Source organism: Manis javanica, chromosome 4 (assembly GCF_040802235.1).
Source record: "Manis javanica isolate MJ-LG chromosome 4, MJ_LKY, whole genome shotgun sequence".
In the NCBI taxonomy this organism is placed as follows: Eukaryota; Metazoa; Chordata; class Mammalia; order Pholidota; family Manidae; genus Manis; species Manis javanica.
In genome coordinates, this window is record NC_133159.1 from 180,036,329 (window position 1) to 180,054,512 (window position 18,184).

Genomic DNA, 18,184 nt, shown 5'->3' on the forward strand with positions numbered 1-18,184 from the left:
TTTCTTCTTTCTTCCTAATTACAACCCTTAAATAGAATTCGTGCCTCATATCGAATTTACCGAGTATCATAATTCCTCCAGGTGGTAAAGATACCTCGAGACAAGTGCTGGGCATAGAAGCCACGGGGCATAAATCTGCAAAGAAGTAAAAAGCTAACCTTTTCAAACAATATGGCTTCTCTCTCACTTACCAACTTTACATTTCCCTGTATGGCCCCGGAAGATGACTGGTTAGCCAGAGACGGGTAAGATTCCTCAAGGGAGGAACAACCTAAGACACGCACAGTCGCAGGGGGGCCAGCAGGTGAGACATTGGGGATCAACAGAGGTGAGGCTTAGAACCTCACCCCCCGTGTTTTGAGAGAAAGCTTCTGCATCCGTGGATGTTTTATTGCCCTTGTCTAGCTCGGATTAGCACATAGTCTACAGGCACACACCTGATCATCTACAATTGCTCTCTTACAGCACTAAACTATGTTTTCTACCTTTATCTTGCATCTACCTACCACTTCAGCATTTTATTTAAAATAATAAAAATAATAATAATAATAATTAAGGGAGAAGTCAAGTATAAAAATACATATAAATCAAGTATAAAAATCAAATGAATATTCATATTTGACCTGATTGTTTATAGTTCATAATGCGTGATCAAAACTGAAAGTTTCTGTGATGACTGCCCTTGCACTGTTCACCATGTAAGAACTTATTCACTATGTAAGAATTCGTTCACCATGTAAGAACTTGTTCGTTATGCTTCAGAAGATTGGAGACTGACGAGAACTAGGCTTGAGATGGATTAATGATTGTACATTGAGCATTGACCCCCCTATACAGAATTTTATTGTTGTTAACAACCATTTGATCAATAAATATGAGAGATGCCCTCTCAAAAAAAAAAAGGGTGCTAGTCACCTATAATTATGATTTTGATTCTATTCTATTGGCCAATAGTTGGATCATTTTACAAAACTTTCATCAAAGCAACACATATATGATAAAACACATAACAAGTTTTCTGATGAAATGCACACCCTCTTGGCCCCATCTCTCCGTACCCATCCCCCAATCCCATTCCACTCTGAAAACCTGGGGAAGCTTCTAGTGCCTGCCTCCAATGCTCTAGATTCTTTGTGACTCTTTCTGTCGAATTTAGCCATTTCTAGACCATCTCTGGGACTACAGTGTGAATGATGACAACTCAGTCTCCTGCTTCCAAGGGTGGGGACCCCATGATGGATTTAGTATCTTTATAAGAAAAGGAAGAGACTAGAGCTCTCTCTCCTCCATGCAACAATACAGTGAGAAGGTGATTGTTTATGGCCCTTACCACAAATCAAATCTGAAGCACCTCGAGCGTGGACTTCCAGCCTCTAGAACTGTGAGAAAGATGTCTGTGGCTTAAGCCTCCAGTCTGTTATTTGTTTACAGCAGCCCAAGGCGACTAACGCAGTGAGTCAAGGTGTTTTCTCTCCCTCCTTAAAGGACACCTTTGCTGCCCTGATGCAGAGGGGGAGTCATGTCAGAAGATACTCCCACAGCCTCAGAGCCATCAGAAAGGTCACTCCTTCCAGGCCCAGGGACGCATGCGGACACAGTCAGAAAGGGAGACGCGTAGGAGAGTGCACGTGCACAGGAGGTGCCCATGAGCTGAGTAAATACTGCATTTTCAGGTGGAAAGCACTTAATGAAGTCCAGGGAATATTAACAAAAGGAGCCACACATCTGGATGCAGTCTCATGGTGTTTCTGAACCCTGAATGCAACGAAAACTGGAGATGGGAAAGGAAAACAATGGTGGAATAGGAAGGCAAGGCGGAAGCCTCCTCCCACAAGCACACCAGGGAAGCAACTCCAGCAAATACGACTAACCCTGAAAATGACCTGAAGACTGCAGGACAGACCACCCACACCCGGGAAAGAAAAGAAAACCATGCAGAAGAGGGTAAAGTTGGCAGAGTCACCATCAAGTGGGACCCAAGCCCTCCCCTCACCCCAACCCACAGGTGGGAGGAAAAGGAACAGAGAGGGCATCTCTCAAAAGGAACAGAACAGTGAATGGAATGAATGCACCAATCAAAAGACATAGAGTGGCAGAATGGATAAAGAAACACGGCCCATCTATATGTTGTCTACAAGGGACTTGTTTCAGCCCCAAAGATTTACATGGACTAAAAGTGAAGGGATGGAAAAAGACAGTTAATGGAGATTAATAGGGAGAAAAAAAGTAGGAGCTCAGGATCACTGCACACCTGGCCCTGGAGACCTGCTCTGGGCTGATGGGTCCACAATGCTTTGGGTTCTGGTGATTAGTGGGACTGGTCACCAGGGACACTTGGAACACTCTGGGAGAATGAAACTCCAGCCACTGTGCAGGACAGGCATGCTCCCCTGGCCCCACTGAGACTCAAAGCAGATGTGGCAGTTTGAAAGACTTGCCAGCAGTGGGAGGGGTGCCAGGGGGTGAGGGTTGGACAGAGCTCTCTCCACAGGAGAACGTGCAGGTGGACGTACCTCCCCAGCCCTCTCTTGGCCCAACAGGAGCCCTAGATGCTTCATACTCCCTCGCCGGCAGCTCAGCCCCAGGCACTTCCCTGCTCACCGCCAGCATGCCGGCCAACTCAGCCCAGCAATGTCAGACTTTGCAGCCTGGCAGGCAGAGGGAGGCTCTCCCAGCTTTCCTGGCCCTGTCTCAGCCCAAGTGGGGAGGTACCTGCAGGAGCCAGCTCCAAGATCTCCTGCCCTGCTGGCAGCCAAGCCCAGTGCTGCATGTCTCGCCATCACCAGGGGAACTCACTGCTGCAGCAAGCCCAGCCACCCTGCAACTTGTTGGGCCAGCCCTGCCCCAGACCACACAGGTGACCAGTCCTCACTGCAGAGAATCCCTGCAAATGCCATAGGGCAGGCAGAGAGCAGCCCTGCCACAACAATCCCAGCAGAAGCCACTGCTCTGATGACAAAGGGCCGACTGAGGCAAACTGCCAGGGCCAGTGGACTGAGACAGCTGCTGGCAGACAGAAAGGCAGCCCCACCCACTGCCCACAACAGCAACTGGGGCTCCACTGCAATGGAGAACCAGGCACTGGATAGTAAAGGGTTTTGAGTGTCCGGGCACCACAGGACACCTTCTTCATAAGGTCATTACTCTCTGGACCAGAAAACACAGGAGATTCGTCTAATACAAAGGAATAAACAGAAACCCTGACAAAATGAAGAGGCAGAGAAACTGTTCCAAACAAAACTATGGGATAAGATACTGGAAAGCAGATTAAATGAAATGGAGATCACCAATCTTCTTGATAAAGATTTCAAAGTAAAAGTCATAAATATGCTCACAGATCTGCAGAAAAGTATTGAAGATGTGAGGGAGGACTTCAACAAAGAGATACTAGAGCTGGAAAAGAGCCACTTGGAGCTGAAGAATACTGAAATGAGATATCCAGTGGTGGAAATGAATGATAGATTGCTGCAAGTAGAGGCGACAATCAATTCGATGGAAATTAGAGAATAGGAACACAATGAAACTGAGGAACAGAGAGCAAAAACTATCTCTAGGAATGAAAGAATGATAAGAGAGCTGTGTGACCAACCCAAATGAAGCAATTTTTGCATAATAGGAGTATCAGAGGGAGAAGAGAGAGACAAAGAGATAGAAAGTCTCTTTGAGGAAATAATTGTTGAAAACTTCCCCAATCTGGGGAAAGAAATAGACCCTCAGATCATGGAAGTGCAGAGAGCCCCTACTAAAAGGTACCCCAGGAAGACAACACCAAGACATACAATAATTAAAATGACAAAAATTAAGGATAAGGAGAGAGTATTAAAAGAAGCCAGAGAGAGAAAAAATATTTTTATAAGGGAAATCCCATCAGGCTGTCAGCAGAATTCTCAGCAGAAACTTTACAGGCCAGAAGGGAGTGGCATGATGTATTTAATGTATTGAAACAGAAGGACCTTCAACCAAGAATCCTCTACCCAGAGAGATAATCATTCATAGTTGAAGCAGAGATTAAGCAATTCCCAGATAAACGACAGCTCAGGGAATTTATAACCACTAAGCCAGCATTACAGGATATGTTAAAGGCACTGCTGTAGATGGAAATGTTTCCAAGGCTAGTTTCACTAGTGAAAATAAACCCACAGTAAAGACAGTAAACCAATTAATTATCAAGAAAGTATGAATTAAAACAAAACAAAAATAGTAAAACCAACTATACACAAAATTAGTCAAGAGATACACAAAAAGTGCAGATTATGACATCTAATAATACAATGTGGAGGAGGAAGAAGAAGAAAAAAGAAATAGTTTTAGATTATGTTTGAAATAGAGCAGTCATCAACTTAAGGTAGACTATTATATAGCCAAGAAGCTATCCTTGAACCTTATGGTAACTACAAACTTAGAGCCTATAATAGATACACAAAAATATTAAAAAAGAGGAATCTAATCAGAACACTATAGAAAAACCATCAAATATCAAGAAGAGTATAAAAGAGGAAGAAAGCAACAGAGAGAAACTATAAAAATGACCAGAAAACAATTAATAAAATGGCAGTAAGTACATACCTGTCAATTATTACCTTAAATGTGAATGGAATGAATGCACCAATCAAAAGACATAGAGTGGCAGAATGGATAAAGAAACACGGCCCATCTATATGTTGTCTACAAGGGACTTGTTTCAGCCCCAAAGATTTACATGGACTAAAAGTGAAGGGATGGAAAAAGACAGTTAATGCAGATTAATAGGGAGAAAAAAAGTAGGAGTAGTTGTACTTATATCAGAAAAAATATATTTCAAAACAAAGAAAGTAACAAGAGACAAAGAAGGACATTACATAATGATAAAGGGGTCAGTCTAACAAGAGGATATGACCATTCTAAATTTCTATGCACCTAACATAGGAGCACCTAAATATGTCAAACAAATACTAACAGAATTGAAGGGGGAAATAGAGTGCAACACCTTTGCTGTAGGAGACTTTAACACACCACTCACATCGATAGGCAGATCAACCTGACAGAAAATAAATAAGGAAACAGAGGCATGAACAATATATTAGATCAGACGGACTTGACAGGTATCTACAGAACATTCCACCCGAAAGCAGTAGATATACATTGTCTCAGGTATATGGAACATTCTCTAGAATAGATCACATACTAGGCCACAAAAAAAGCCTCAATAAATTTAAAAATATTGAAATTATATCAAGCAGTTTCTCAGACCACAATGGTATGAAACTAAAAATAAATTACACAGGGAAAACAAAAAATCCCACAAACACATGGAGGCTAAACAACATGCTCCTAAACAATCAATGAATCAATGAACAAATTAAAACAGAAATCAAACAATACATGGAGACAAATGAAAACAAAAACTCAACAGTCCAAATTTGCGGGACACTGCAAAAGTGGTACTAAGAAGAAAGTACATAGCAATATGGGCCTACCTCAAGAAACAAGAACAATACCAAATAAACAGTCTAAACTCACAGTTAAAGAAACTAGAAAAAGAACAAATGACCCAAAGTTAGTAGAAGGAGGGACATAATAAAGATCAGAGCAGAAATACATAAAATAGAGAAGAACAAAGCAATAGAAAAAAAAATCAATGAAACCAAGAGCTGGTTCTTTGAGAAAATAAACACAATAGGTAAACCCCTAGCCAGACTTATCAAGAAAAAAAGAGAGAGTACACAAATAAACAAAATCAGAAACAAAGAAGGAATAATCACAACAGATATCACAGAAATACAAAGAAGTATTTGAGAATACTATGAAAAATTATATGCCAATAAATGGGATAACCTAGAAGAAATGGACAAATTCCTAGAAAAATACAACCTTCCAAGACTGACCCAGGAAGAAACAGAAAATCTGAACAGACCAATTACCAGCAATGAAAAAAAACAAACAAAAGTCCACAACCAAATGGCTTCACAGGCTGAATTCTACCAAACATTTAAAAAAGAGTTAATACCTGTCCTTTTTAAAGTATTCAAAAAAGTAGAAGAGGAGGGAATACTTCCAAACTCATTCTATGAGGCCAACATCACTCTAATACCAAAACCAGGCAAAGACACCACAAAAAAAGAAAATTACAGACCAATATCCCTGATGAACATAGATGCAAAGATCCTCAACAAAATATCAGCAAACCAAATAAAAAAATACATCAAAAGGATAATCCATCATGACCAAATGTGATTTATTCGAGGGATGGAAGGATGGTACAATATTCATAAATCAATCAATATTATACATCACATTAACAGAAAGGATAAAAACCACATGATCATCTTAATAGATGTTGAAAAAACATTTGACAAAATTCAACATCCATTCATGATAAAAACTCAACAAAATGGGTATAGAGTGCAAGAACCTCAAAAATAAAGGCCATATATGCAAACCCATATGTAACATAATATATAATGGTGAAAAGCTGAAAGTCCTTTCTCTAAGATCAGGAATAAGACAAGGATGTCCATGCTCACCATTTTTACTCAACATAGTACTGGAGGTCCTAGCCACAGCAATCAGACAAAACAAAGAGATAAAAGGCATCCAAATTGGTGAGGAAGAAGTTAAACTGTCACTATTTTCAGATGATATATTATACATAGAAAATCCTAAAGACTCCACCAAAAACCTATTAGAACATAATAACTGGATTCAGCAAGGTTTCAGGATATAAAATTAATACACAGAAATCTTTTATATTCTGTATACTAACAACAAACTAGCAGAAAGAGAAATCAGGAAAACAATTCCATTTACAATTGCATCCAAAAGAATAAAATACCTGGGAATAAACCTAACCAAGGAGGTAAAAGACCTATTCTCTGAAAACTACAAGACACTCATGAGATAAATTAAAGAAGACACAAATAAATGGAAATCTACCCCAAGCTCATGGATAGGAAGAATTAATATAGTCAAAATGGCCATCCTGCCCAAAGCAATTTACAGATTCAATGCAATCCCTATCAAAATACCAACAGTATTTTTCAGTGAACTAGAACAAATAGTTATAAAATTCATATGGAAGCACAAAAGACCCTGAATAGCCAAAGCAATTCTAAGAAGGAAGAATAAAGCTGGGGGGATTATGCTCCCTGACTTCAAACTCTACAAAGCCACAGTAATCAAAACAATTTGGTACTGGCACAAGAACAGACCCATAGATAAATGGAACAGAATAGAGAGCCCAGATACAAACCCAAGCATATATGGTCAATTAATATATGAGAAAGGAGCCATTAGCATACAAAGTGGAAAAGACAGCCCCTTCAATAACTGGTGGTGGGAAAACTGGACAGCTACATGTAAGAGAATGACTGGATTATTTTCTAACTCCAAACATAAAAGTAAACTTGAAATGGATCAGATCTGAATGTAAGACATGAAATCATAAAACTCTTAGAAGAAAACATGAACTTGAACATAAGTATGACCAATTTTTTTCCTGGACATATCTCCTTGGGCAAGGGAAACAAAATAAAAAATGAACAAGTGGGACTACATCAAATTAAAAAGCTCCTGTACAACAAAGGACCCATCAGCAGAACAAAAATCATCCTACAGTGTGGGAGAATATATTTGCAAATGATTTTCCGATAATTGGTTAACATCTAAAATACATAAAGAACTCATATGATTCAACACCAAAAAACCAAATAACCCAATTAAAATAACGCAGAGCAGAGGACCTGAACAGACATTTTCCCAAAGAAATAGATGGCCAACAGGCACATGAAAAGATGCTCCACATGGCTAATCATCAGAGAAATGCAAATCAAAACCACAATGAGATGTCACCTCACGCCAGTCAGAATGGCCAGTACCCTAAAGACAAGAAATAACAAGTGCTGGCAGGATGTGGAGCAATGGGAGCCCTCCTGCACTGCTGGTGGGAATGTAAACTGATGCAGCCACGGTATGGAGGTTCCTTAAAAAACTAAACATAGAAATACCATTTGACCAAGTCATTCCACTTCTAGGAATTTACCCAAAGAAAACAAAAGCCCTGATTTGAAAAGATATATGCACCCCTATGTCTATCACTGTGTTATTTACAGTAGCCAAGATATAGAAGTGACCAAAGTGTCCATCAACAGATAAAAGGATAAAGAAGATGTGGTACATACACACAGTGAAATATTATTCAGCCTAAAAATCCTCTCATTTAACGTGGATGGATCTAGAGGGTATTACGCTTAGTGAAATTAGCTGGGTGGAGTAAGACAAATACCATATGATCTCACTAATTTGTGGAATATAAAAACAAGGTAAAACAGAATGAACAAAACAGCAGTAGACTCTCAGACACTGAGAAGGGACTGTGGTTACCAAGGACGAGGGGCTGGAGTGGGTGGGTGAGGAGGGTGAGGGGGATAAATGGACACAAAAATTCTCAATCATAATATAAGTTGGTCACAGGGATAGTACAGCATGGAGAATGTAGTTAATGATTCTGTCCCATCTTCCTGCGTTGACATAGAGTGACTGCGCTAGTGGGGGTGAGGATTTGATAATATGGGTACCCGTTGAACCACTGTGCTGTATATTTGAAGCCAGTGCAAGATTGTATATCAAAAATACTTTGATTAAAAAAAGAAAAAGAAAAGCTTTGACTGCCTGGAGACAGCGAGAACAGGGGCCTGTGAAGGCCAGTCGTGCCATCGTCAGCCCTGTCAGCACTGAAGCTATGGAACAGGCCTGCATAGGCTGAACTGTGTTCCCCCGAACTATACACCGAGGTCCTAAGCCCCAGGATGTGACTGCATTTGGAGAGAGGGTTAAAATGAGGTCATCAGGGCAGGCCCTGATCCAACCTTATACCCAGTGGAGGTCAGGACACGCACACATACATCCACGCGAGGGCACAGATGGGGAGACAGCGTGTACAGCCCTGGAGGCACCCTGATCTCAGGCTTCCGGCCTCTGGGACTGTGAGGAGACAAATCTCTGTTGTTTCAGATGCCCAGTCTCTGGCTCTTTGCTGTGGTTGTCCTAGGAAACTAATACAGGAATGCTTCCCCGGTGTTGAAAGAAAAAGACCGTATCAAAAAGCACAGGTGAGGTAAGATATTTTTGGATAAGCAGGGCCTCAGAAAAGATGTCATCAGTGCACCCTTTCTGAGGAAGTTCATTGAGGAAATGTTCCATTCAAATGAAAATGGAATCAGGAAAAATAAAAAGGGGGGAGCAATGATATTTGTCTAGGATTTATTGAGTAAATCCAAGTGGATGGTGATGAAACAAATATCAATTATAACGTGAAAAAGAAGGCCCGCACTGTGCTAAGCCCGAGGAGTCTCAAAATAGATGCGCTCTAGTGAAAAATGTTAATGATGGCCTGGGTCAGAAATTCTAAAATATTTCCACTCAGGAGTTCGCGGGGTGGAGAGGGATGTGGTGGAAACCAGCATGAGGTGAAGGCCCCTCTTAGTGGGGGCCAGGGGCATGGTGGGCAGGGAAACAGAGGGGTTGGTGGGGCATTGTGATTATTGCATTTTGCTCTGTCGATAGAGAAATATAGCTTACCCATGATTCTTGTCAGAATATGATAGTTACATAGGAGACATTGCAAATTAATGGGGGATTTAAAAAGACTTCCTTTTGGACCGATCACTGCAGATGTCTGCAAATTAGAGTGCTGATGACAGACCATGGGGGAAGCTCATGAAAGATCTCCCCAGGTTTCTGGATTGGGCTTGAGGGAAGGGACCCTGCTGCGTCTGTATTCAATGAGCTTGTTCCAGGCGGGGCTGAGTTAGGGCATCTTTCTACCCCTTGTTCCTGGTGCTGGCCCTGCATACACGCTTGCTGAGCTCATCAGAACAGAACAGAATTGAACTCTGCAGAGTGACCTGGGCCTCTCCTGCCTTGGGACCACCCTGACTCCGTTGTGCAATCCATGCGCGTGGTTTGGCACCTCAAACAGCAGGTTCCCACTGCCTCTGGCACTTGCCATGAGCATCTCCGTGTGGCCCATTTTCCCCAGGACCTCTCTGGGCCTCCCCGAAGCCCTGCCGGTGTGCCTTGCAGCTTTCTCACCTTCATGGCCTGGGAAATCCCATCTACATTTTGCTTTGCTTTCTGCATCCTGTTCTGCAAGTTATGTAGAATTTCTCGCATCTCTTGAATATATTCAAAAACACCTAAAATATAAGTTTAAAGTAATCTGATAAAATGAACGATTTAACAAGATGAAAACTTCTCTTGGGCTCGTTTAACACCCATTATTATGAGACAGCTCTTGGAAACCACCTCCTTCAGAACGTGGAGCAGAAGAGGTCACTGCGAATTCCCCGAAATGCAATGCTGGGGAACAATGCATACTGTGCCTCTGTGGAAGCAGGACTTCCCTGTCCCCAAAGAGGTGGATCATTAACTCCACCCAGGAGCTCTAGACTCCTGATGTCAAAGGGCCCCTCCCCTGAACCTCCTGGCCCCTCCAGCCATGAACAGAATGCTGGACAGACTTGGGCTTCGTTACAAAGTATATGGCTTCCCTGCACAGAAAGGTTCACGCAGACCCTGGTTTCAGGTGATGGACAGTCCCCCCTTCTTGTTGAGATAGTGGAGGCAGGAAATGGCAGAGGAGGGCTGAAAAGATGGCAGAAGGCAAGGTGGGAGGTTCAATGGAGGCGGGAGCAATGGCGGTGGTGCCCACCCAGAGCTAGTGCTGGGCATGAGGGGAGTCAGGTGGGTGCCTTCTGCCTGGTCCAGGGGTGGGATGAAGGGAGGAAGAGGCTGCTGGGTGCACTTCTTACTACATCTCCAACAGGTGCCCGAGCCACCTGCCATGTGCATTGGCTCTGCCCGTCAGCTGTGCCCGTGGGAACCACCACACAGCCCAGCCCTTGATGGTTCCCAGGAGTCTTTGCCTGGTTCCATCTGTAAGCAGCACAGACAGGCTCTCTCGGGACTGGGTGAGCAGGTGAAACTACCCTTTAGCTTAAACGTGGCCCTGTTCTGTTAAATCAGATCCATGTAATCAGAAGACAGAGTGGCTCCTTGGGTATGTTTTAGGACAGACGCTGGACAGGCTGGATCCCCTCCCCCCGACCCTGTCCTCACCCAAGTCTAACCCAAGGTGACATGGTATGTATGGCCTTGGTACCTTCGCCATCCCAGAACAACGTCGTCTCAGCGTCCAATAATTTGGCATCAATTGCTTCCAGTTCTGACTTCACTAGTGGAAACTCTACATCCATCATGATGGTCTTTATCTGCAAAACAAAAGCTCCAGTTTCAGGGCCTTTGTTCCAAATTCAACCAGATTTTCAATTGTCTCATGGTAAGGATTTTTATTACGTAATCCCACCCAAACTAGTTAACATTAGTGTGTTTGGGAATTATATGTAAATCGAATTTTGGGAGACTTCAACTTTTAAAATTGTTTTCATTACCAAGGATTTATGTATATACTTCACTCTTAATTACCCCTGGTAACAGATAGAAAGAGAAGGAAATACGATAAGGCCAAAACAGTGAATGTACAATCCGAAATTTTAGGAAGTTTGGCTAAGATTCATAAAAAGAAAGTCAGAGAAATAGCTTGGCTAACTGGGGCATTTCTGGGCTCAGAAGCTCCACATTTGGCTACACAAAGAGATCTAGGAGCTGCAGAGATGCCATTCAAGTTTAAGTGGGTCACAGTTAGCAGTAGTGTAGGCGCCATGCAGTCTTTGACCGAGTGCCACCCTGCTCTGTGAAATGCGTTTAATGCCTGAAAACCACAATTCACAAAGCCAAAAAAAAAAAAAAAAGAAGGCCAAGGAGGGACCATACAGTTTTTTTTTTAACATAAATTATTCTTTCAAATAATAAGCACCATTTGAGTTTTGGAATATCATTCTACCTAGCAAAATTTTGATTTTTACATAATTTTTCACGAAGACTTCTATAGAGTAAGGGACATACACAGGAATAAATTGTGCATCGGGTGCTGCCCGTTCACCTGTCAGAATAATTCTCCACATACATTAGGGGCTTTAAACGGTGCCTCTGCCCCCACTAGGATTCCAAGTGTTTTCAGGCAGTTGATTCTTAGAAAAGATGGGCAGGGCTGGACAAGTAAAGGGAAGAGCTATCACCAGCGGAAACCAGACGGAAGTAAAGGAAAGCATCTACGGAATTGCAAAGTGGGTCAACGTGAAATATCGATGGCATCTATCAGAGTCTGGCTGCTGAACAATCACACTGGGAAGCAGTCCCCTCCCCACGACTGGTCCCCTTGCTTTGATTCTATATCCTAAGTAAAATCATCTCATTAGGTGCCTCTTCAGCATCTTTGCAGCTAAATCCCTGGAGTAGGGTTCAGACGGGAGCCCTTGATACAGAATTTAACCACCTGGGAAAAGGTGCTGAGTTTCTGAGGACTGTACTGTGGGCAAAGGTATTAGGGCTGCCCCCTCCCACCCCATCAGACACCAGGGCCAGCCCCCCTGGGGGAGCCGGGGAGGGGATGCTCCTCTGCCTTGTGAAGGCCGCGCTACAGGGCTTGCCCACCAACTCACGCGGATACTCAGATATTTGGAAAGGCGGTTCCCACCTACTTGTTTTATGTCCAGAAAAGTAGCTAAATATCATTATGCCCTTGTAATTGCCAGAGCAGACAAAGCTTGTGATGGTAAGATCCATTTAATATGCCCAGTTTATTATTTTTCAACAGCCAGTGTTATAAATCCAGACTTTTAGGGCCTTTTTCCCAGAAATGTGATCTGGGGAAAAAACACTCGTAAGCGGTCCCTCAGACACCCCAGTGGATTCCTGCCAGCACCACACACACACCGGTCTAGCTCGGATATTAACAGATGTCACCGGTCTGGTGTCACCCGCAGCAGAAGCTATGCTGAGGATAAGAAGCACTTGGAGGGACCCGGCATGTCTCCAAAGAGGAACCGGTGTGGATCCCACAGCCACTTGAGGCGCTCGGCCGGACGGAAGACCTCCTTGCTCCCGCCCGGGCCCGGCACTCCTGTCCCCAGAACAGCACCATGCCCAGCCGAGGTTAACGGGCTCCACAGATCAGACAGCATGTGCTCAATTGGGTTTTCTTTGGAAATACAGAAGGGGAAGACCAATTTTTTTATCCTAAATAACATGGAACTGTTTTTTTTTTTTTCTGGATTGCACCATGGCAGACAAACTTTTTCACTGAACATAAAGCCACAGATGGTTTTCCACGGATTCACAGTATTCTCAGAGCTTCATTTTCTTTAACTGCTACGGCTAGGAGGCGTTCTGGAGACCCGGTGAACACGGAGTTCTCTGAGTCCCAAGACGGGGGGTTCTGCAGAGCCCTAACTCAAGGAAATGCCCTTAAGGCAGACATGGGTTCCTAATCTGTAGCACAAATAAGCGGGCCAATTAAAGTGTTATCTTGAAAAATGAAGCTAATGAAAATGAGCGTACTGTAGTATATGTTGCACTCATTTTAGGTCACACACCGCCTCGCCCTCATTCCTGGCATGAGTTAGGTGCAGATCATGGCTGATCTCGTGTGTGTGTGTGTGTGTGTGTGTGTGTGTGTGTGTGTGTGTGTGTGAGGTGTTTGTGACTCATCTACAGGTGGCGCCACCTGACACCTTCGCTTCGTCTTTGTCTTTCCCAACCTCCATGAAGGAGGTGGCTTCTATCTTCCTCAGTCCCCAAGACCTGGCTCTGAATCTTTTGATATTCCCACCCTTCTCTTGGTTGGCATCTGAGGTGGGCATCGAGTTCCTGGGCTTGGCTGAGCACACAGCGTCGTTATCACCATGCCCTGCATAGGGCGCCTTCTCTGCACTTCCTGGGTGACAAAGAAGCACCCTTGGGATTCACAGTGTTCCTGGTAGGAGGAGGGTGCATGTCACGCTACGCTCCGGTTACCAACACCGGCTCGGAACTCCGCAGGGAGGCTGGGAGGGCGGCACAGGACGCAGAAGCAGCTCCCTCTGCGCATCCGGGACGGACCTGGGCTTTGGGTACAAGGCCCCAACAAGGGAAGGTGACTGAGGCACAGCCCCGGGCGGCTCTAGGAACAGAGCCCTCACATCGGGAATCTGGGAGTCCATAGGCGTCTCTTGGACAGATTGAGACACAAACACGGGAACAGGAATATTCCAGGTTCCAGACAGTTTTTCCAGCTGGGGACGAGTTGGCTGCAGGAAGCTAACCCACTGGAGTGAGTGCAGTGCGAGGGCCGCACCAACAGCTGAGGCTACAGAGGGGGCCACGGACGCGCCGCGCCCCGAGGGTCCCAGAACTGGGGCTGCTAGGCCGCGGCCGGCTCCTCCTCTGTGTCGGGGGCCTCTCGGGCTGTCTGCCGCCTTCCTCCTGCAGCGGAGGTTTCTGCTCGCCTTTGGCTCCTCTGCTCCCCCTGACTCCAGTGTGAGTGAGGTGGGACCCAATTCCAAATTCCCAGCGTCCTGTGTAGGGCTCCCCAGAGGGCTCTGCTCCTGATCCCGGGGCCCCTGCACACGCCACCTCACACGGCTAAGCAGGCTTGTCCGTGAGCTTCTGGCAAGGACCTTGACTTGGGGGGAGCGTGCTGGATTCCCTGGGGCGGGCCCAGTGCGGGCACAGGCCCTCACAAAGGGGAGGTGACACTGGCGTGAAGCCGCTTGACGATGGGGTGGCTTGGCCACGAGCTGAGGAGCGAGGCGGCCTCCCGAAGGCAGCAGCACTGTAGCACCTTGATTTCAGTAGAAGGAAACAGGCTGTGGGCTTCTGACACTTGTGCAGTAACACACTTAATCTGCTGTGGCTTGGGGAAGGGGAGGGGTCGTGGGGTGCAAACAGCAGCCGCTCCCGGGGTCTGAGGTGGGGTCCGTATTAAGGAGGTGCCCATATTGACTGCCTGCTGTGTCCACATCCATGCTCTTTGGGTCCCCTTCTGGTTGCTATTCAGCTTCTGGGGGTCCTCATGCCAGGAAGGAGGTGCTCCGAACAAACAGCCCCGCTGCTAGGAGAGCTTGTCCCCCACATCTGATCGGTAACTGGGAGCGCTTCTTGACGATCGGTCTCTTCATGATTCCTTGGGCTGGGTCCCCAGATCGGACGGATAGAACTGAGGGTGGGCCGGCCGCCCCCCAGCCATCTGCTGACCTCAAGGGCGGCCCCCTCACCCCTGCTTCCTCACCACACACGGCCGGGAAGTCTGTAATCCTACTCAGATTCCGGGAAATGCCACCCGCCCCCACCAACTTTAATGGAAGTAATCTTGAATGACTGACATTATCCAGAGCAAAATATATTTAGGAGAGTAGAGCATCTACAGACGATCACGTGATCACACCGAAGTCCAGGGGGAGGAAGGTCCCACCACCAGCTGCGCTGAATCAGCACCATCTTTGCTGCCAGTGTTCATGTGAATGGCTGGAACCACATTTCAATATGAAGATGTGCTCACTTGTTCTATTCCACCGGGAGCTCTTGCGGCTACGTTTGTCCTAAACAAAACCCAAAACTTGGCCAACTAAACAGAACAAAACTACACCAGCTCACCTCATTGTACCAGCCAACGATGAGCTCCAAGTTGCCCACAAACTTCCAGAAGGTCTCATGCTGGGAGAACAGATTCTCGGCACTGCTTGGAATGTCTTTCTGCTGCTGGAAGTTCAAGTACTTGACTTCTCTGAGAACTGCCACCAGCTAAGGCAAAGGAAGGTCATGGGAAAGGTTGGGGTGAGCTCAGTGGGACAGTATTTAGCCACCCAAGTGAAGGTCTGTCCCTTGGACGCTCCTACTGCCTGAGGGAAGGCGGGTTGTTGGTGGGACCAGGACATCCTCACCCGGTCTGCTGCTCCTGAGCCAGAGCACGCGCCAGCCAGGGTGGACGACAGCATCACTACCAGGTGGTCTGGGGAGGCTCCAGGTCTTCGCCTGGCTCCTCCTTCGGATGTGACCTTCCCTTCTACATCTCCTAACACCTGGTTCTGGCCCAGGTCAACACCAGGGCATCACTTTCGACAGAGCTTCTGCCCTGTCAGTAGATGCTCAACAAATATTTCATTCAAATGTTTGTTGAATTAAAGAATGAATGACTTTTAGTGGAAGAGAAGGTTTCAGAGGAAAGGTCACATCCGGGCTCCCCACCTTCCTGGTCCCACTGCCCAGAGCAGCGCAGATGCGTCCATGTTGGGCAAGCGCTTGCGGGGGTTCAGGCTGCTCCCACTCTGTCCCCCACACACGTGCAAACTACCCGGATTTTAGCCCCAGAACACACACCCCATAGCACACACCATGAGCTCCTTCCAGCTTACCCAACTTGACCCAAGTCCATTTGATCAGATCCTGCAAAGACCCTTTCTTTTTTCTTTTTTTTTTAATTCTTAAATTGACATTTCCTCTTGGGATCTCATGAAAGGCAGCCAAGCTTTAGATGTACTCATTGAAGCTATTTTCAAGGATGCTACTATTTTGTCTCATACCTTAAATATATCCTGGACAGACTTTTAAAAATACTTAAATAATGTGGCTAAATACGACATAGACACCAGCCCCCACAAGCTCGTGCTGTTGGCAGAGGAGGACCGGGCTCAGCGGTACACGGGGCTTTGGTCTCCCCCCACCGACCCTCCACAGTGGAACCTCAGGTCCCAGGGGTGGCTTTTGACACGGGCACCTTCCAGACCCAGCAGCAAGGTGGCACCCACCGCTTTGCTGAAGTTGACTCGGAGGAGGTTCATGGTGGGGCCCCGCCGGATCAGGGGCTGCCCCAAGTTGAAGTGGCAGGCCTGGTCTGCCCCTGCCACCCACTGCTGGTAGACCTTCTCACGGTAGCGTCTCAGCAGCTCCATCATCTCATCATACTTCTGGTAGATGAGCTTGGCCTCCACACTGGACATGACCCTGCAATCACGGGCTGGTGAGGCACCCGCTCCACGTGCACATCCTCAGGTCCCCTGGGCGCCCCCGCCACAGCTGCCAGACCTTGGGGCATGGAGCAGCCAGCCAGCTTTGTCTCCCCCAGCTGAGGGACTGAAATACACAGGTGGACGATGGCCCTCAATCTGCAGCACCTGGCCCAGCAGGTCAAGCAAGAGCCCTCGTAGCAACTGGCCCCAAATGCCAGGACTTGATTAATAACACCAGCTTCCCTAAGTTTTGCCTCTCTTCCAACTGAGGACCAATTGGAGAAAGCCAGGTATGTCTCCAACCAATCACATAGGTTGCCCCTCCTCAGTCCCCCTGCGGGGGGCCAGCAGACCCCCATCGGGGCACACCTGAGGCCCGCCCTCTGTCCTGTAAGTGCTCCCAGCCCGCTGCCGAACGCTGGTGACAGCGGCCAGCTCCCTGCCACGGCAAGTGCCGAGTAAACGGCCTGTGTTTGTTCCTTCCACCAGGCGGGCCATCAAGGGGAAGGGGCACAAGAAGGCGCCCAGAGGAGGAGAGGGGGACACACTCTTCTGGACTGTGCCTTGGGAAGTGAAGGCGTGGCCGACACAAAGTGAGGGGTAGGCTCTCCCGGCCGCCCACAGCCCTGGGGGTGCCGCCTCCCACACCCCGGGGCGGCACCCCGACTCACGGGTGCTCTATGTGCTTCAGGTCCCTCATGGGTGCCTCCAGCCTCTCCTGCAGCTCCAGGCTCCACTTGAGCTGCCCGGCCACGGACGGCATGTTTCTGTGGATCGGGGGGACAGCCCCGCCTGCGGATGCTGAGGACTGGGCATCATACAAGACTTTGGTGTTGTCCAGCTCAGCATCAAACAGCTGCAGCATGACCGAGTACCTGGGCACCACCTCGGCAAGAATCAGGGGCCGCTCCAGGAGACCCCCACACATGTGCAGGAGCTGCGGAGAAAGGAGACACACCTTTGCTGGGGTGCCTGCCGCCTGCCCCATCCCTGGCACCACCCCGACCTCTCAGCTGTTGACACAATTAGGGAAAATATGTGCCCCATCAAGACAAAGAACCTCTCTCTGTGTGGCAACAGGTTAAACGAACATCTCTGGGATCTTCCTATTGACATATGCTGGGTCCCCAAATATGTGACTTGTAAACCAACACTGTAAATAGGTCCAAGGTCTGGAAAAATTTATTCTGGGCTCAGAAGAAATGAGGTTTGGGGCAAAGAAGATTTAAACAATTAAAAAATTAAATTAATTTTTAAAAAATAGCCATGATACTGCATTTATATAACCATTATATAGCCAGGGCTGACTCTACAACCAGGTGGAG

At 46.4% G+C, this 18,184-nt stretch overlaps 1 protein-coding gene across 1 annotated transcript in view; it reads right to left on the reverse strand.

The window, feature by feature from the left end:
* DNAH17 (dynein axonemal heavy chain 17) overlaps positions 1 to 18,184 on the reverse strand; it is a 127,430-nt gene that overhangs the window by 95,606 nt on the left and 13,640 nt on the right. The window contains exons 12-16 of the mRNA XM_073236021.1: positions 17,531 to 17,796; positions 16,659 to 16,854; positions 15,508 to 15,654; positions 11,138 to 11,246; positions 10,069 to 10,172 (exon numbers count right to left, since the gene is read on the reverse strand). Coding sequence (XP_073092122.1) covers positions 10,069 to 10,172; positions 11,138 to 11,246; positions 15,508 to 15,654; positions 16,659 to 16,854; positions 17,531 to 17,796 — 822 coding nt within the window. The remainder of the gene's footprint in view (positions 1 to 10,068; positions 10,173 to 11,137; positions 11,247 to 15,507; positions 15,655 to 16,658; positions 16,855 to 17,530; positions 17,797 to 18,184) is intronic.